At 34.9% G+C, this 21,017-nt stretch overlaps 1 protein-coding gene across 1 annotated transcript in view; it reads right to left on the reverse strand.

Moving 5' to 3' along the window:
• SNTG1 (syntrophin gamma 1) overlaps positions 1-21,017 on the reverse strand; it is a 337,973-nt gene that overhangs the window by 30,400 nt on the left and 286,556 nt on the right. Inside the window, exons 13-14 of the mRNA XM_085313521.1 lie at positions 15,747-15,863; positions 12,979-13,050 (exon numbers count right to left, since the gene is read on the reverse strand). Coding sequence (XP_085169647.1) covers positions 12,979-13,050; positions 15,747-15,863 — 189 coding nt within the window. The remainder of the gene's footprint in view (positions 1-12,978; positions 13,051-15,746; positions 15,864-21,017) is intronic.

Consider the following 21,017-nt stretch of genomic DNA (forward strand, 5'->3'; position numbering starts at 1 on the left):
TGCAGGTGAACTAGTTGAATGAAGCTAAATAACAGCATATCTCCCATGACAAATATTTTTGTCCTTTTTTCTCACTGAAGCCTCTACTAAAACTAAAATGTCATTCTGCTCACGGCATGTTTTGACCAGCACTATGCAGTGCTCAAGAAAGAGGTCAGAGTGTCTAGGTTGTTGTTAACAACAGCTACGCTCCACTGCACATTGAGCCTCAAAGTGCACAGAGCAGCAGCACAGTGAAAAACGTTTAATATTGTGAATGTGTGTAACAACACAAAACATATTATTTAGCACCTGACAATAGGTCCCTACCAGTAGGAACTGGCTGAGTAAAAACACTGGCCACCTCTCACTTCTCTGAGGTAGAACAGCTACTTTGTACAGTATAATGGCACTTGTCTAACAGGTCTTAAGTGTGGTCTTAAGCTCATGATGCTCCCAGGGCAGCACCTGGATAATTCAATGGATACATTCAGCTAAAAGTTTGACAAAACTAATGCATAAGGTGCATATCGTTTCCAAAGAAGGATTTAGCTCTTTATGGCTGTAATATAAGGTGAAACTAAAAATATTTTGAACTCATCTTCATCTGTTCTTGACAAGAGTCAATAGAACAATTTATTATTACTAATGAATCATGCATGAACCTCTGCTAAACCTTATTTGAAATAAAACGCTATGGCACTATGTGGGATCACAAGAACAGCTGTCACTAAAAGCAATTGAACTCACAGCCTCTGTTATTAAATGGGAGGTCGTTTACTGCAAAGCTTGTTTCCAGAATGCATCTCTTTATTTAGACGGGCACAGTTAAGTTTTGACAGCTTTTAAATCATGCTGTTAGCTTCTCCTGTTCTTTCAGGCTTTTTGCCTGTCGAGAAGAATATGGTGGCTATGGCAAAGAAAGGGATGACTTTTTGAGTAGACTGTGAAAAATGAAAGTGTTAAAAGGTATAGTGGGACTGATCTTTATTAAAGTGTCTTTGAAAAGTCCAAAAATCTCAGAATAGTCTTTTGAATTGATTAAATAAAAATGTATATTTTATTACTAGCATTGCAAGCAATAATTGTACTAAATTTTACTAAATATTTCATTACTCCTAAAGGATGAAAACAGAAAAAAGACCTAAATGGACCTACAATATTAATCCATTCTTTTGCCATTTATATATGAAAATGAGAACATATTTTGAGTAAGAAAAGATCTAACTAGAACAAATAGCATTTCTCCTCAGTGATTTGCACATAAAAGAGTAGACTATTTCAGCTATGACATCATATTGTGACACACAGTACATAAAATGTACTCATTAACCCAGAGGGTAATATAAAATAATAAAAAAGATGAAAAATAAAATTCTAAAAAAAWTTTCTTCAGGCCAGAAAAATGTAAAACAAATAATCTGAACTATTACAGGACTTCATATTTATTTTGAAATTCTTATTTAGAATTAAAAAAAACAACATGAGAAATTTTACACAGAATAATAATTTTATTGTTTGATCAGTTCTAATCTGATGTTTTGTATGTACTTGTCATTTTATTATCCATGTCCATAGCAAGTCCATGGTAAGAAAAGTTCAGCTTAAGTATATTAGAAAACTATACATCAGCTTAAAAAGAATTGTCAACATACTTATTTCCAAAAGAATTGTCAACATTTCTTTCTTAGCATTATTTCACTCTATTTGTAAAAATAATTAGGTGACTTTGCAAGGCTATTGGTATACTTTTTTTTTTATCCTTTTTACTACCAAGGCTTTCTTTTAGTCTGTCATTTGTGTTCAGGCATGCAAAAATTGAAAACTATATGCCATACTTATAACCCTAACCATGTTTTCATATGCAGAATGGAAAACTGTAGGAAACAATATAGACAAAGTTAAAAGACAATTATGTGAATATCCTTGAGAAGACAGAAATTCACAGCGAACTTTTATCTTAGGAATTCAACTAAGAATTGTTCAAAAGTCTGCAAATTTAAGATAAACTTGTCAGGAGTCTCAAAAGCAGGGCTGGATTAAGCAGGAATCCTCATTAAYTAACTTGCTATGATTGTTCATTTCAGCTAAAATATAAAATGTTATTTACCTATTTAAGTATCTGCTTTGATACTGTTACAATCACTCACTAGTCAACGATGGACATTAGCCAATTTCAAGTTGATTTTTTAAGGACTTTTTCATAATGCTAATGATCAGCTGCACCATTCTCCCTGATGTTCCTCATGTGAATTACTACAGATTCTCTGAAGTAGGAACAGTCACCAAAGTTGCAGCAGCATCCTAATTCCCTACTGGAAGGAAAGTCATCTTGCAGAAGGACTGACTGCGAGGAAAGTCTTTGGCTTATTCCCAGCTTCAGAGTAACACAGCATCTCTGCTGACAGAACGGTACGGCTCCTGCTTGCCTAATTAATAATGATGTCCATGTTAAGTGAGAGTAATAAATTTGTCAAAGGAAACCAAGCATGGCTCATTAGCCAGATCCATTCAAATTAAGGCAGAAGGCTTCTTTATCATTGAGCAGTGACATCATCTTTTCTTCTGCAGAAGGAATCTTTTCTCTTTGGAAAAGGTGTCCTCTCCAGAAGCTACGCTGCTCCTTTTTGATTACTTATGCCTTTTCATTTCATGCACAGTGAGTCCAATAAACACTTGTATTKAGGCTATTAATCAGGGAAATCTTCTAAGATGCAAGAAGTTGCCAATTTTTACTTCAGGCAATGAGAGCTGAGTTCTTCTTTGTATTATGATCTGTACACAAGAAAACAAAACTAGGTCTAACTGCTTCCATGCTCATGGCATGATTTTTATGCAGGAAGAGGTGCTCAAGAACTGCCTCAAAGACTGGTTTACCTGCAATGTTATATGAAATATAAASAGCAATTTGAGGATGGAGCTGTAGATATTAATGACAGTAGTGAGCAGTTTTTGACATGAGTAATGATCACGTAAGATGTTCAAAATCATCCTAGTCAGTTATRTATGTGCACAGACTAGACCCTGACAGTTAAAATGATTTTATTTCAGCTTTTAAAATGAAGCAAATATTCATGTCTGTTAAATTAATTATAATAATTGTTAATAATACATAAACAGAAGGAATAAACAAAACCTGTTTCCTTTGTTGACTGGCTCAGTTCTGAAAAAAAGAGATCTAAGTGGCCTACTGTAACCAAGATTCAGATCTAGTACCTATATTCTCTGAAGACAAAAAGCACCTTCCCGTCAATTCAAGAGTGCAATAATTCCAAGGTACAGTGACTGTAAAAACTAATCAGATGATGCTTTTATGCTTACAGGCATCAGAGCCCTGATTATTTTATCATTTGTGCCTGCTAGGTGTATCTACATAAACAGAAAATYTTTTTTTCTAAGGGATTCTAATGATCTATTACTTTATCTGGTACTTCAGGAATGCTTTTCTGGCATCCCAGTTAGTTGCTATGGAGATGGTTCTAATAGCATTTATAGGCAGCAGAGAACAGATTCAAAAAAAAAACAAACAAACAAACAAACAAAACAAAAAAAACCCCAAACTATTTTCTAACATACCCTCATTAATCAAATAATAAAGATAAAAACACCTTATGTTATTTCTCTGCAGGCATATGCACACACACAATTCATGTTATGTGGGCAGTCCTGTATGTTAAAGTTAAAATATAAAAATATTTTGAAGTTGCATATATATGAATTTAAAAGCACAGAATGTCACCTAAACTAAAACTGAACCGAATATTTTTTAATGGTCAACTTTTATCAAAGTAAGTTTTGTCATGGGAAAATTAAATGAACAGAAAATAAATTTCTGTTTCAGTTAAATTCCATTAGAAAGATCTGTCTTATTGCTTGATATAAACAGAGATGTTCATTCCCTATAACCTGTTAGTTACAGCACTGAGCTACAACATAAAATTAATTTTTTTATTCTACCATATTAAAAGATGATAGACTAAAAGACCTGCATTTGAATCAGTCCAGGAATACAAACATTGGTTTCTTCTAAGCTGGTGCCATAATTGTACCTGTGTATTTCTCAATGTTCCTCATCTGGAGATGTTTTTAATTTTATGCCATATGAGAAAAATTTTCSAAAGTTGTCATAAAGCAGAATCATTATCTTTTGGGAAAACTATTCTAATATTTTCTAAAGAAACATTAGTAGTTATTTTCTGTTAAAGAAAAATCAGAGAATAATGTAATTAAAGAGAGAGATTTAAAAAAAGTGCTAACCATCTCTTTGGAGAGGCRTTAAGGTTTTGTACCTCTTTAAACTTTGAGTCATTACCAGCTGGAAATGAAGTTCAAGAACTTCATTCGAGAACTATTTACCCAGAAGAATAAATATTATTATAATATATAGTTCAGATAGCAATGTTAAAGAGTGTTCTTATCCTTTCATTTTGAGCTCCTGTTTACAACTTTATTTCAGTGTTAGTTGTCTGCCTGAGGATATCTTATCTAATATTTATAGTTAAAACAGCTCAAACACTTCTGTCAAAGATATTAAGGAAAGGAATGAAATGGGCTTGTCCATGTTAAATACACACACAAAGAAAGTCACCCCTGGAAACTGCTTTTCTTGGACACTGCAGAGCTCCTTGGTGATCAGGCTTGACATTTGACATTTGGTTGCTTTAGGAACAGGACGAACCTCTTGCTGCCTTCTTAAAAATCCAAGTTAGGGTTGCCTGAAAATTACAGACACCCTTGGCAAAATCTGGCTTTTACTTTTTTGAAGATTTCATTCTGAACATGCTCCTGTGAAGTGACTGAAGATTTTTCCATCCCTGTGGTGTGACGGAAGAGAAGAACTTCCCTACTTTTCCCAGCTATGTTGCTATGTAGCAGCTGTGGGAAACGAGTACAGGAAAACCTGTACCTTCTGTACCTCTGTACGTCTCAAAGAGCAGAGAAGAAGCACTYGATTCAAGGACAGAATTGGATGCAGAAATTATATGGAAAAAGAGAAAATCAGCAAGGTAGGAGGAGACATGTCTTACAGAAACAGGCAGCAYCCGAGAAAGCCCAAATACAGCATGATGTATTAGGGCAAAACACAGGTAGGTGTAAAGGCAGAATTGAGCGGGGTGAGAAGTGTGAAGAAGGGAAAATAGGCAGAAACAGATTAAAGATATGCAAGAAGGTGGGGGTAAATGGCAATTGGCAAAACAGGTATGGTAACCAAGAGGCAAGGAAGGAATGGGGATTAGGGGGAGAGTAGTGGCAGCATTGGAAAATGATGAGCAGATTTTGCTCTGTAGTTACCAAGTTCACCACTGACATTGAATCTTATACCTATGGCCATGATTCAGAACTTCTTGGCTTCCAAGACTGTAACAAAAGAAATTACTATCAGGAGCACAAAGAACGGAGAACAGGGCTCCTAACTTAAATACTTTGTTTAAATGCAAAACAATTTATGATAATTTTGAGCTGCTAAAATTCTCAGATGATGAAATCTTTGGGGGGGAGGGGGTTCTTCAACTTTAGATGCACTTACTTCAAAGACAAGAAATCTGCACCCACCGTGCTGTCCTTGTAAAGGACTCAAATGTTGGAAGGAAAAGCATTAACTCTGATGAAACACAAGCCTGTAAAATTACCAACCAAACTGGTTATTCATTATAATAAAATCATGACTTACATGACTACATACTATTTTCCATCAGAATTCCTGACTTATTCAGAAACCTTATAAATACATTATGGAAGGCTGAGAATAAATGAGGGCAGTGCAGAAGAAATATATCTGTATGTTTCAGCAAATGTGTAAAAGAGGATATTTTATATTTACTTGCTAACAGTGCGCTGCAAAATATTCAAAAGTGCGCATGGACAAAAAAGTCCTGTGATAAAAATACAAAATAAGAATTCATTAGGAAATTAATAAATTTGTTTTCAAAGTTGACTCTAGTTGTTCTGCCAAAGTAATAAGTAGAGGTACACTCTGAACTGAACACATTGAAGAAAATGTTAAATAGTTGTCCCTGAGAGAGAAATAATTTATTTCATACGATGAATGTGACAAGGATTCTGTGAAAAATAACAATATTGTCCTTGTTGTATGAAAGCCTATGTTCTGAAATTCCTTAGGCAATAGAAATCCAACATATTATGCTAAATTTAGTTATTTCAAAAGCCAGAAAACTTTAAAGAAAGATAATCTCAATAGAAAATGTTTTCTGAAACAACTCAGATAATTAAGATTGTGATCAAAAGAGAAAATTGATGAATATGTTACCAAAAATCTACTAAAATTGATGTCTGAATATATTAGTGAATAAATACTGAAATAATAGTTTATTCCACATATCTCCTTTGTTAGTGGTCTTTATAGTTGGCCAGAAACAGAAAGAAGAGGATAGGAAGAGGGCAGGTTCATGGGCAGGAACAGGTTAAATGTGAGCAGAAGCAAGAGAGGAAGGTGCCTGAAACTGAAACAGGTTGGGAATTAGTGAGGGGTGTAGAGAGGGAGCGAGGACAGCAATCGCATGGCTGCTGCTGCTGCTGCATGAACTCAAAGAAGCAGTTTTAGCACCATGTCTACCACGGCTACTGTATACTGAGACCTGCTATGACTTCACCCAACTTTTATCACCCTGATCCTCAAAATGCCTTGATCAAACTAAGTCTAATCTTTCTCAAGCTTTGGATACATCTTGCATAACATCTGGGATGTTAAGACATACCTTACATATCTTACACATACTTTAAGACCTTATCTTATATATCTTATACCATATTGTATGTCTATCCTCATTCATTATTCACATTTCACACCTTATTCCTGTTCTTTTTCATCATTCCTTTAGCCTTATGTTAAAAGACAAAGTTAAAAATAAAAAATAAAGTTAGTTTTGCCTTTTGAGATGTGACCAAACCACTGTAGTCTCATAATTAGAGAGGTAGCAGAAAGCAATTTCTTAGATGGAGAATGGTACAACTTTGCCACAAARAGAAGGAAGGGGTTGATGTATTGCCTTTAGCCAGCAGAGAGGTTACAAGAGTCATTTAAAGAAGTTTTTTCTGCATTTGTTGTTCTTTTTCTTTTCCTCTGTGTGTTTACCTTGTTATTTCTTTCAGGAAGCAGGATTAAACTCAAATAGTGGCAGCTCCAGCCCAGCTCAACTAACTTTCTTTTTTTCTCCAGAGCAGACAGTTTATACCATCTTAATATTGTGTAAAAACTATCAGAAAAAAAAAAGTGGCCTTCTTTTATTTTTTTTAAAGAAAAACCTCTCTGCAGTTAAAAGGAAACAGAAAAGGTGAAGTTAAGGTGAAAGCATTAGTTAGTACATTATGTTTCAAATACTGCTTCTCCTTGTTTTTCTAGATAAATAAAGTTTACAAGACTTTAAATGGTGGCAGATGTCATCTAACAAATCATGCTGTGTTATTGCTTTCAGAAGAGACTCAGTGCTGCACAGTAATAGGAATATCAACACCTTTAACACCGTGAGCCCATTAAATTTATCCAAAGTAACACACCATGTAATTAAGGATTGTACCACTATGCACATGTTGAAGAGGAATGAACTGACAKCACATACAGGATCACAGATAATATGGAAAACCAGAGCAGAGGAGTGGTCACCTAGTCCACACCTCTATGCAAGGTGGGAGCAGCTACACATCAGTGAACCCTGGCATTGCTTGTCTGGCTGTTTCTTGTAAAGATTCAGTGATGTAAATTCAGTAACCTCGGTAGGAGCTCTGTGTCAGTACTGAACGTTACTAATACTTGAGAAATTTTCCTTTATTGCCTAACATTAGCCTGCTTAATGATGGTCTTAATACCAGTGAGTATGAAGAACATTTATGACTTTTACTATTACTTTTATCATATAAGACAACTGCAATTCTAGTTAGGGTTCAAACTCTTGCTCTTTTCTCTAGAAACATTAAACACATTTAAATTTAGCAGAGGAATCAAACCAAGGACGGAAAACTATTTCTGTTGTTTAGAACTGAAACACTCGACACTTTATGACTTTTTTTCAGGAACTACACCTGGCTAAACTTTGGCTGAAAATTTAATTGCAGTATTAACATGTTCATAAAGGGATTAATTACTTATGCCTCCTAGGCATTTTTGAATGTGTGTGAAGTGCTTCAGTGGAATCATACCAGGCTGCAAGTCATAATGCATTATTGTTCTGGTAGTGTATGAATGTGATGGTCAGGGTTTTTATGTTGTTTACTATCTAAATTTGTAAATAGTTAATTAGAGGATCAGTACTCACTAACTTATTTATGTCAATACATTTTTCAAAGTCACAATAGAGCTCCTTTAAATCTACTTTTGTGCTTCATTTTTTCCTAGTCTTTGTGATTATTTAGAAGGTTCTAATCAAATTAAGAATAGTGACTTTTGGTCTTGCTTAGGACAAGTTCCCTCATCTTCTCCACATATTCTGATGAAACAAACAAAAACAAATATACAATAATAGCAAAATAGCAATTTACTATTGGGACTATTATAAGTATTACTTAATAAATTGTAAATTACATAACAGTCTCTGACAGTTCCAATTAAGCTGCAGGACAGCCTGGCTTTTTGATGCCTGAAATTTGAGAAGGACCTTAACAATTGTAAAGAGCATCTCAGTTTCCTATGGTTCATGAGAAGAATCAGACACTTTAAAATGGGTGATGATGGAGAAAGCACACTCTGCACACACTGGGAACTATGAAGAAAACATTCACCATGATGACAGATGATTTCTGAGTTTTATTTCATGTGTTCAGACTATATTCCCTTTCTGACAGTTAAATCAGTGAAGTCCTCTGCTGGCTCTGGATGTTAATATTTATTTAGTGCTTTAATATTTTTACTGTCACCTGAAGTGGAGGCATTCTCTCATATTAAAGCACTGAAATATTAATATGTAAACAGTAGGATCTAGCAGTTCATATTCTGTACTGTAGCACTTCTGTCACGGAGCAGAAACTTCAAATCTCTCTAACTGAAGAAAATCATGCCACCTTTTAAAAAGATTCTAATCAAGACTGCTCTAGTGAAGTTCATCAGAATTTAACTCAGATTTAAGGAGTGGAATAAGGAGAATAAATGCTTTGGGACAGATTTAGCGGTAAGTCCCGTCATTGTGGTACAAAGGACATTTGTTGGAAGTTGYGAGCACGCAAGAGAAAAAAGAGCGCTCTGGGGAAAGTTGCATGCTGGTTTTTGGTGATTAGGAGTCTAAAAATGGGGGAAAAAAGTAAAAAGACAAAAAAAAAAAAAAAAAAAAAAAAAAAAAAAAAGAAAAANAAAGAAAAAGAAAAGAAATTTCTTATTCCAATCTAAACAAGCCAAGTAATGCAGATAAAGTCTGATCAGCAACTGGCCTGATAATATTTGCTAACTCATTTTGACAAATTAGACATGACTCAAGACTAATTAATTGGACTCACATCCCTTCAGGCTCTAGAGAGCTGTGAAACATTGTAGCAGTCCTGACCAAAAGACTCAGCACTCCATGCAGACAATACATCTTATCTCCTTCTCAGAATGCTCCACAGCCTGTTCAATAAAGAAGGAAATCTGCTTTGAATATATTAATTCTAAAGCACAATGTYTCACTCCTGGACAAGTTCATATGAAGGTTAGCATAGGCTACTTACAAGTTCATCTGCTTAAAGGGAGTGTTAGCCACAGAAGCTCTACCTTTATTTACAAATTAAGCATGTATGGGACAGTTTGATGGTYTTTTCTACAGCCAGTTGGCAAGAAACAGGCCAAATCCATACCATGACACTCTTTTTCCCTCCCCAAACAGGGTGCTTACATTTACATGTAAGCTGCTGATTAGGAATGCCCCCTTCTCCCATGCTAATGCTCAAGCCATACCAGGAATTGTTTGGGAGAGCACTAGTTTGTCCAATTGGCCCCAAAAACATGGCAGCGATCACTCTAAAAATTACAACAGCGTAGATAACTGTGTTCCCTCTCCGGGAATGCTCTGTGATGTCTACTTCTAGTAAGTGTGTATGCAGAACAATCCGAATTTGGGCCAGAACTAAAAGCACTTAAGAGACATTGATTGATGATACCGTCCTGCAAATGGGCCCTATTATCTTCTTATATTTCTCTCTGCCTAACGACATGTGATTGTGTCTTCTGAAGCAGAAATACGGAATAATTTGATTTGGAAGGATAATTTTCCTGAAAGGAATAGCATGAACTCAGTTGTTCCTGCAGAAGAACAGGAAATRTAAGAAAGAGAACTGTCTCTGGTAGAAAAGCCCAGGTTTCTTTTATCTATTTTTTCATTAGGTTTCCGAAACTATCATGCTATCTATCAGTCTCTGAGAATATAATCTCTTTAAAACCCTTTCTGTTCGGCTGCCCTTTGGACTTTCCATTCATTCTCTTAGGAAAACAAATTTATAATGAAAGCAGCATGTGAGGTACCATAGCAGGGAAGAAGTCTGAAGGTGATCACAAAGTAACAGTGTAACTTTCTTTTTTTTGTTGTATCCGCTTCAACAATATCCATGGGGCATGTACAAATGTGTCTAGAAAAACACACTGCTAAAATGGAGGGAGAGATTTATGATGCTGGCAGAAAACCTAAACAAAAACTTGAGTTTCTACAGCGGCTCAATTTCCCAGTATTAATGGGAAACTGTTTTTCTTGTTTYCACTTGCTTTTATATTTAGCCAAACCAGGGTTAAGATCTGTAATGCTCACTGCAGAAGATTGGAAGAAAGTGAAGATTAATACTCCAGTGTCAGAAGAAGGTGTAATTTTATTGCAGTGATTTTTCTACTTATTATTTTTAKCATTTACAGTTTTTTACAACTCAGAGCTAACGAACCTATTGGAAACACTTTAACATTTTATAAACCTGACCATGCTTAAAAACAATAAAGAAATAATTAAATATGAATAAAGTGATAATGAAACACAAAAAGGATATCTATATATCACTTAAGCTATAATTGTATTTTTAGGTAATATACCAAGGCTTTGCTGAAATTGTGTTGCTTGTCTTCCAGTTTCACAAGGAATTCTTAGAGAAAGAATTTTTAGAGAAACTCCCAGCTGCAGTGTCCTCTGTTAATATAGGCTGAGAATGGTGTTTATGCCCAGGCAGTTTGGAGAACCAAGCGATAAGAACAAACAGCATTTTAAATTTTTTTCTGCCCTTCCACACAAGTGCCAAGAAGGCACCATTTCAGGTTTTACTGCTTTGTGGCTTGTACTCTTCAGCTGACTGGTTTAGGCTTCTTTTTATTTAACCTAACTCCTACTATAAAGCTGAAAAGAGAAAAAAATCCCAGCACTGGTGCCAAAGCAGAGAGAATAAAGGAGAAGAGAAAAAAAAATGGCTAAAAATGAGTAAAWGCAAAGTATCAGAAAAGGAAGGCAGTAGAAGGAAGGAAAAAGAATATTAAAATGATAAAAATTTGTATGACRTGTTTTGTATGTTTATGCTAAAATAGTATAATAAAATCTTTGGATAAACCACAAGCAACAGAGTCGTCCTTGCTCCCACAGGTTTGATTCTGAGTACGTACGCAGGTGCTTACGGCTCTCCAGGTTCAAGTTCTCAAGTATTCAGAGGTGCCCATTACAAGTCAGGTATTTCAGATTTCTCTAAGACTGTGYCCTAAGAGAATTCTCTATACACCATCCCCAGCGTAATGTCTTCATAGGCTAAAGAACTTTTTCTGTTAATACACTCCTTACATCAACACTCTCAAAGAGTCAGTGTTTGCACACGCTTGGTAGCTAACGGACACACTAGAGCGATGGGACATGTTGCATTTGGGATGCGCTACTCCTTAACAAAGTCTCCAAACCTCACAGGCAAAGGAAGCCACGTGAGAGCTCCTTTTCTGTCGCATATTACTTGCAGAGGTAATGTGGAGTCTGGGTTTTTCTTGGGCTGGTTTGTTTTTGGATTCTAAATTTGAAGTCTGAATTTTATTGAGCTGTTGCATTTGTATGTTGCCTCCTACAGGAAAGGAGAGTGTACCTTCCTGACCTTCAAAAATGAGGGAATGCACCATGTGTAAGGTCTTCCCTTTTACACTTTAACACATTTTAAAAATACGATTTTTCATCCTTCTTCTTGATAATAGTTTATCTCTGCCAGGATTAAGTTTCAGAAAAGGTCAAATTATTTTAAAATAATTTTGCCCTAAAAAAAGTAATCATCATTTCCAATTGTTTCCAAACATTGGAAAGTTGTTCAGATGAATGGATGKTTTTTCATCTCTTTTTTTCTCCTCTTTCCCTCAAGTTTTAGATTCAGAAACACTATACATCTGGAAAACCAATTTTCACTATTTTTAAAACAGAGAAAAGACAATATACACTAATTCTGAATTAAATTTAAATGAAAAATGAAATACATTGTGTAATAATGGCTCTATTCAATATGCTACACACAGATTTATCTGTAAGCATATTTCATTTGTTCTTCCAATATACTAAGATTTAAGCAAACTGAAGAAATTTAAAGAAATAAGACAAAAGTTTTCAGAATGATATTATACATTTTAAGGTCTCTGCTTTAAGTGCAATTTTACATTGCAGCCARTTTGAGTTATATCTGTGTATTTGCAAGTGGAATCAATTCCTACTTTCTTAGCTGCTCAGTTAGAAAAAAGTAATGTTACACAAGTTGAAGGCACTAATGTAGTAAAGTTATAAAATTCTTTTTCAATACAAAACATAATGCATTCTGGAGAAACAAAATAGTTTCCCATGTACAAGAATGGTACCCTGGTTCAAATTGTTTTATTTTCAATTTTGCCATGCCTTTTGAAAACATTCCTTACAGACTTTGATCCTACATCCACTGATATCAGRATTTCTGATATTGACCTCAAAGCGAACAAATCTGATCTCTTTCTGCAAGGTGGTCATATACTACATAAAGTTTCTAGTTGCAGTGTTATGCTCAGGCTCTCTACCAGCCTGACAACATGGTAAATTATTTTATATTTTCTCATCATACCTTGAGAATTTTGCACATTATCTCATAAACCGAAAATGTTTTCTCTGCTCGTGTCCAATCCCAGGTTGTGACCTTGGAAAAAAAAGAAAAGAAAGAAAGTAATTTTTCTWTATTAGAATGAAGTTTATAAAAGAAAAAAATCTGTCTATAAAACTTTCTACCTTTATGTCCTGTATAATTTGTACAGAAAGAATAAACACTCCCTTAGAGAAATAACTACCAGGGACTAGACTGTTGCAYGCAGGCAGTACTGAGGAGATGTCCTGCTGCCCCTTGTCCATCCCGTGGTGGCTTTGCATGTAGGCCACACCAGGCAKGAGACTCCAGCCCACGCTGGGGGGGCTTGCACTCAGATCCCCAGAGGAAGCAGTCCTTGGACTCCTCTGACAGAGCWTGCACTGCAAAAGGCCATGCTTCTCCTTCTTCCTTCCTTGCAACTGTGTGTCACAATCTGTCCAATTACCTACATTACTTGCAAAGGTACCAAAATATAAAACCGAAGTCTCCAATTCTGTCCTGTTCTAGATACTATTTCATATGTAGGACACTTACTAGTGTCCACTGGGCTTGCAGTCCAGGGAAAAAGTAAAGATGAAGGGTAAAGGTTAAGACTTGAACAGGAAAGAAAGGGATAGATGAATTTATTCAGTCAAGGAAGAGTCAAGGGGATATCACAGCAATCTATAAGTAACTCCAAGAAAACTATGAGAAGAACAGAATTATTCGTAGTCTCAGAACATATAACAACAAGCAAAATGGATTGAAAGCTGAAATTGTACATGAGGAAAAGATCTTAATGGTAAGAAGTATTGGACAGTGGTCTAGCTCCAAACCAATTGCTTATGTATCTGAGCRTGCAAAGAGGTATGATTGATCAAATAAGGGRRAAAAAAAAAAGATAGATAGAGGGGGRGGTATCTATTATGCACTTCTTAAACACAGGCCTCCCTAATGTGCTATAACTCACCCAAACCCAGGGAAATTCTTTTATTTKATTTTCTGGTTAAAAAGTTGGTAGCACATCTCTGTTCAGAAAACAACTTAATGCAAGGAGCTTATACTACAAACATAATTAACAGAATTTTTATTTTTATAAAATTAGCTTACATATCCATAACTAGAAGCTCTGAAACTGCAGTCTTGAACCAGTTTGTTCTYAATCTTTCATAATCCCTGGAAAAGCTGAACCCTTATACCCCGTATACCTGCAGAACAGCAAACTTGTGCAAAATTTTCATACAGAAAGCATGATTATAGAAGTTCTTTCAAAAGCCCTACTGTCATCTTTGAAAAAAAGGATAACTTTTGGGGGCATATAAATACGTAAGTATTACRTGACATGTATTTTTGAGGTAACTCTGTAAGAACTTCCACTTGTCCCTTAAGGAGTATGTTTGTCATGCTTCCCTGATACCCCAAGGACAGAAAGTATTTTTCAATGTTTGGATTGCCTTCCTATCTTCAAATAAGAATCTCGCAAAAAAATCATGTTGTGGTTGCAGCCCAGCTGAAATGAGACCCATAAAGACTTCAAGCATCGACGGCTTCTCTCATATACAGCAGCCTTCCAGCCTTGTCCATCACCACAGTCTGGAACCTCCCTGCAGCACTATTAACAGCCTGTTCCTGCTTTTATCGGGTGTCAAGAAAGGAGGTCACTTCACCTGAYGGGCAGCAAATGCTCAGGTAGATCTGCCAAAGCCAAGAGGGCTACTTTTGAATTAAGGTGGTCAGCACCGTAATTTGACATTTTAATCTTCTCTTGAAAAATATCCACCAGCAAAGGCCAAACTCCCATTACTAGTGCTGAATCAGTGAGCAGCAGTTAGCAGCATTGAACACATTAAGTTTCCAGCTCAAACTTAATTCCATTCTTCATGTCCTTTAACATGTTCCTAAATGCTTTGTTAACCAAACAAATGTGAATAATTACTGCAGAACGATGCAAACACTTGCAAGCAAGCTGGGAACTACTTCATTCGGGAAGCAGCTGCAGTCTGGACCTGGCAGGATCGGGTTTAACAGCAGTTCTGAAAAGTCACCCAATAAACAGAATAAATGAATCCATGCTATTCTCCCTATTGCCAATACCGGACTGCTACTGGCTCCTTAGCTAGTGGCTTAAAAGTCAGCCAGAGCATATCAATATTTACTGCAGTTTAGAAATATCATAAAAATGCAAAATACATTTTTGCCTATGAGACAATAGACAAAATGTTGCCTTCTATTTCCAGTCAAATTCCAATTAATATATTTAACCTAAACAACTTCATTTGCTTTCCTATCTTCCTTCTTGTACTTCTAAGCAACAAAAAGGCTACATTTAGGATAAAATCTAAAGACAGAGATATTGCTCTGCAAGCCTTGTCATTTCCACAGCATGCAAAAAGCTTTGATATTTCCCAAAATCTCAGCAGTTTGCCTTTCAAATGATAGTTCAGTATAAATCTAGCCATCTTCCTTCAGGCTTTTTCTCCCTGCCAAAGACAAATGAAAAGCCCCCTTTTAGTATGAGTAGATCTCTGCTGTATTTCTTCTAAGTGCTCCACTAAGTGGGGGTGAATAAGTGCTTGTTAGCTGCCGAAGCATCCGATGAACAGCTATTTTCTGTCACTTCTATACCATATTCCCTACAACTTTTCAGTGCTGTAAGCTGCAATCCTGTCAGCTGAATGAGTGATGTCCAAGTGTGAAAGCCTTGTAAATATTACATGAAATAATTGTAGTTAATAACACTTATTCCTGCTAAATATGATAAATATACTTACTGGAGGTGCTATAAATTTATAAAGAGAAGATCCCCTCAGTGCTAGAAACTTTGGTGTGTACATTCGATCTTGAAGGGAGTCTTGTTCCCGTTCTTCCGTCCAGCCCATATAGACTATCTGACAAAAAAATCAATAGTGTTGACAAATTTCTCAGATATTTTCTTCAAATTATTGCAAATATTTCATGCAAGTAAGCTGATGTCTGTCAAATCTTATATAGCTACCAACCTTGAATCATTGACAAAATACGGCTTCGTGGCAGTTCGCTTATAATCACATAATTATATAGAGAAACCCTGTTACAACAACCTGAAAACATCGGAATAAATATTTGTTGTACTAGCAAAAAACAGAAATGGCTAAAACACATAATGAGCAGAAGATAAAGGGCTGTTATCCCATTAAAAGCTCTCTGAAGTAATGCTACATATTTGCTGACAGATCACATCAGTGGAATTTAACGCAATGAAGCGTAAGGAATCACTAGGTAGGGATTCAAAAACAAATCATAGYTAAAAATATTCAAATAGGAGACAGACATAGAGATAGATGGGATTTTACTGCAATAAAAAAGCAAAAATGCTGGAGCACACTAATTTTATATATCTTACTGATTGAATAAGTTCAGAATTTATTTCTATTGTTCACTGTAACAACAGATATCATTTAAAAAAAGTGTATTATTGTATTGAAAATAGTACCGCAATTTTAAATTGTTGTTTYAAAAAAAGAATGCTGCATAATTTATACTGTTTTAAAATCTGACATCTCTTTTTCTTAACATATGTTTGTAATTGGATTCATTAGCATATTTTCTTAAAGTTTTAAACCCCAGAGAGAAATAGTCAATTAAAAAATTAATCAACAAACCAATCAAAAGAAAAGTCAAAGTCATACATCTTCGCTCTATATATCTTTGTTAGGGAGGTGAAACAAGAAAGGAAGAAAACAGCAAGTTTTTGAAGGAAATTGTTAAATTTTTATATAATGTTACTAGCTACATCCTCTAAATACCAATTCACTGTTATGTGTTAAACAATATGATCATTTTTAAATTTCTGGAAGGAATGTTCATTTCCTCTGAAAATTCATATTTAYGGGTTCTGAACTTCCTTATATAAGAATAGGGAATTAATAGTCTGTTTTCAGGTACTCATATCTTGAATACTCGTCATCTATAGCTGAAGCGCAATTAGAAAACCTTGGACTTTTACCACTATRTGCACTTCTTCAGAAACAGATGTATGAACTAGGACTTATGTCCATTTTAAAATAAAGTTCACCACCCATCCATCTATCAAATATGAGTAACCTTATAYCAAATCTACAAAGAGTAATAGAGCATTAATCACTCCTATTCCAACTTCTGGAGAACACCTGAGCAAGGAATAGACACATAATGCAACTTTTGCTTTATAATCATGCTATTAATAATGAACGATAACTTCTACTGTGCACTGGTACACTACTACTACGGAAAACAGACCAACTTGTATCTTATACAGTGCACCTAATGGAATAGACCTATTCTTTTATATACCTTTCTGAAACTGGTTTCCACACTTACTATGTACAGGTCATCCTCCAGTGTCCTGATCTATTGTGTATTGAAAAGTTAAAACRTAAGAAACTCAATCTAAGAAAAATAACTGTAATCATATTAATAATCAATGAACTAGTAAGCTTACTGATGGCATAAAGGTACCTAATATTAATGTTTGTATTGCACGTTTTATCATTTCAAATTTTGATTCTTGCATACTTTTAGACACAGAAGGAAGTTACACAAGCTTATTATTTAATTAGTGTTGGGAAGAAGTTTTTAATCAACTAGTCTTTATGGAACATACATTAAAATAAATGTATTTCCCTGCTGGATTTCATTGCTGCATACTTGAAATTCATGYCTTTATAAAATCCCCCTATACAAACTCATAACTCCATATATACATACATACATACTCTCCATTACTGTTCACTAGATACTTTATATTCTACATACATGCACACAGGGAGACACAGAGAAGGTCTGTTCTTGTCACATTTACAGTCAAACCTCAACATTCAATTCTATTGCTCAAAGCAAACATTAATACTGTAATATAGTTGTGGGTCCCATGAATAAGAGCTATTTAGAYAGAGATATTATGCTCTGGGTGACCCTGCTTGAGCAGRGAGGTTGGTCTAGATGATCTCCAGAGGTCCCTTCCAACCTTACTGATTCTATGATTCTATGATTTAAGTATTTGCTGATTTTGTGATTAAACAAGTTTGTCARGTTCCAAAAGAAGACAGAGCCATAGCACAGGACGCAAGAATTAATTTCAGTGCTCGATACTGCAGAGACATGCAATAACTAAACTGCCTTATCCCCTGAAATCCCATCATTTCTGAAAGAAAAACAGTCAGAAAGAACCTGACAGGCGCCGTAACAGACCTTTTAGATGATTTCATTTGAATGATTATTCAGATTTCCCTCACTTCTGCTATTTTATATGTAATTCAGTGCAAAAAATGTATGGCCTCCCAATCCTCTAACTTAGTAGGAGGAGTCTAGAGATTTCAGTGACAGAGAGGGGCTACACAGAGGAGTAAAATTCATATTAAAAACCATGTGCCTATGTTTTGCACATTTTTCTCTGTGCAATAAAGAAGGAATGAATGATCTCTAGTTTCTAGAAATTGAGATATCTGTACCTTAAAATTAATTACATTGAACTGATTTGGTTTCATCTTCGAGCTGTTTCATTAAAATTGGACACACAGCAAGTTATCATCTTGCCTGATGATTTTTAATATCATTGTACCATGATAAATAATCTGTGTTCAGCTAGTGTTTTTTTCTTTCACACATTGCTCATTTCATTTTACAAAGTTTCTATTTCTACTATTCATCAGAATAACAGGATAAATTCACTCATGCTGTGCAGATGTATTGATATTTCACATTTGATTGCCTTAATACTATAGCAGCCATGAAATTTAAGGCAATTGCTCCTTTAGTTATTTCTCCCTTACCTCTTCAGCTCTTGAGGATTAGATTAATTTTTCAATCTGTTGCACTAAGGATTTGTTACCAAAAAACACATTTCTCTTTCAAGCTACTTACTATTAACATATGAATTGTTAAGTGTAGACTAAGCATAGACTATTAGCAAATGAATTGTTAAGTGCAGACTATCTGCTTATAATTAGGAACATTTAAAAAGTTGTTTGTATATATATATACATGCATGTCAGGATTAAAATAATGTGGGCTAGATTCTGGAAAAGAGGACAAAACTGAACAAATTCTTTTTAAGTATTTTACTTACTTACTCCTACAATGGTCTTAGTTTATCTTGATGAAGCAGATAAAGTTAGATAAAATGTTATCATTTTTACCTGATGAAGCTGAGAAATTGATTAGAATTTTTCACTTGTGAGATAAAATTGAAGTCTGAGCTATTTATGTTGATGATAAATATTTTAACTTTGACTTCTAAAAAAGCTTGAACTATAAGAAAATTATTTATTTGGAAAGGGGTCTCTACTTTACAGAATAATAGTTCGTCAATACATACATAGTGGAATGTGGATGAATATGAAATTTGACTGATGAGATTTGGAACAAATAGGATCTTAATGATACACATGTGGACCCAGCACAAAATCCTACTGAATTTCATAAGATTCTGTTTAAAAAGACATGTTTAAACAATAGACACAAGAAGCATGAAAATAAATGGTAACCACAAAGTAACAGCACATGGCACGCCCTTTTATACATTTAGCTTCTTAATCTTAGAAATATTTCTCTGAGTCTCTACAAACATTATCAACAAAGGCTAGGAAAAAAAATGTTATATGGAATAACATCAACCTAAAAGACAATTTTTGCAGCCCTAATAGCTTCTAATTTGTCTGCAGCAGCTCATACCTCAAAATCAGAGGCACCAAATTAGTTAATTTAGTGTCTGTTGGTTCAACAACAAAGATTCTATAAGTTATTATGGTTTATCAGTTAAATCATGTACAGTTGAAAAAGAATCTAAATCTAAATGACAAATGAAACTGGATACTCTCTCCAGCCAAAAATCCATATACTTCTAATTTAGTGTGTATTTACAGCACACAGACATCCCAGTCCAAGCAGGATAGTAATCCACAAATTGTCATATTTCATACCAGTCCAATRCATTGCTAAAATGTTTCAAATAGCCTTAAAAAAATCCTTTCTATTTTCAGAGATACTTCTTCAGGTTTTAATATGAATTTTATTTTATTTTATGAGCAGCTAGGAGATAAAAATACAAGGAAGKTTTCCCCAAATGAACTGTAAAATATATGTGACTTCAAATTAGAGAGGCCATTCAAAGATCAGAGCAGATGTACTGACAGCTTTTTATCTTGGAACTCGCACMGTCATACTCATACTCTGTGAAACAGTGCTGTAGGGCAGGCGGATAAACACAGCGTCAGAAGACAGATGAGTATGCCAGACAACACTGGGAAGAATATGATGAGGGATGAGGAACTCAGATAATACCCTYTCCTCCGCTTTCAATATCCTTGTACCTGTCTGATAGTCTCGGAATTCATTATAGTCAATTGTTAACAGAGGAGCAAGAAGAACTCACTAAAATAGAAGTAAAAATGTGATTCTAGTGGGATCATTGGCAAAAAGCAGTTCTGAATTTTAAAAGCCTAGCAATTTTATACTGAGTTAGAAATTGTTTTCAAAGTCAACGGAGTAATTCATATTATACAAGTTTGAATGAACGATAGAAAAATTTTGCTCTGCTGTAAATACGGTTAAAATATCYCCAGTAGAACTTTTAGGGGCTGTGAAGATCTTGGTAAACTTTCCAGAAAAATAAGTGCTTTTCTTTTTAAATATATGTAAATTACTTCTAATTACCTTCCTGATAAAGAAAATAAAGTTCACTAAAACCAGGYAGTCTGCATAAAGAAAACAATGTCAAAGAAATAGGAGAAAAGTGTCTATTAGTCCATCAAAACAGTCCCTTCATTTACACTTAGTGAATTTGCTCACTGAACTTTCACAACAGATAATACTTGTCCATWTAAACACAGCTGTGTTTAGTTAGTAATTAAGAAACCACTCAAAACTGACAACTTTTTCTCTCATAATCCTAACTGTGCCACCTACTAAGGAAAAATCAGGGAAAAGGGTTATTTTACATAAGTTCTGATAATATTTAAAATAGTTTAAGGCCTCATATGCTTCAAGGCCTCATCTTGTKACAGATGACAATCAGTAATAGTCAG

The sequence above is a fragment of the Rhea americana genome, unplaced genomic scaffold (assembly GCF_003343005.1).
Source record: "Rhea americana isolate MKP2758 unplaced genomic scaffold, rheAme1 scaffold_39, whole genome shotgun sequence".
Classification (NCBI taxonomy): Eukaryota; Metazoa; Chordata; class Aves; order Rheiformes; family Rheidae; genus Rhea; species Rhea americana.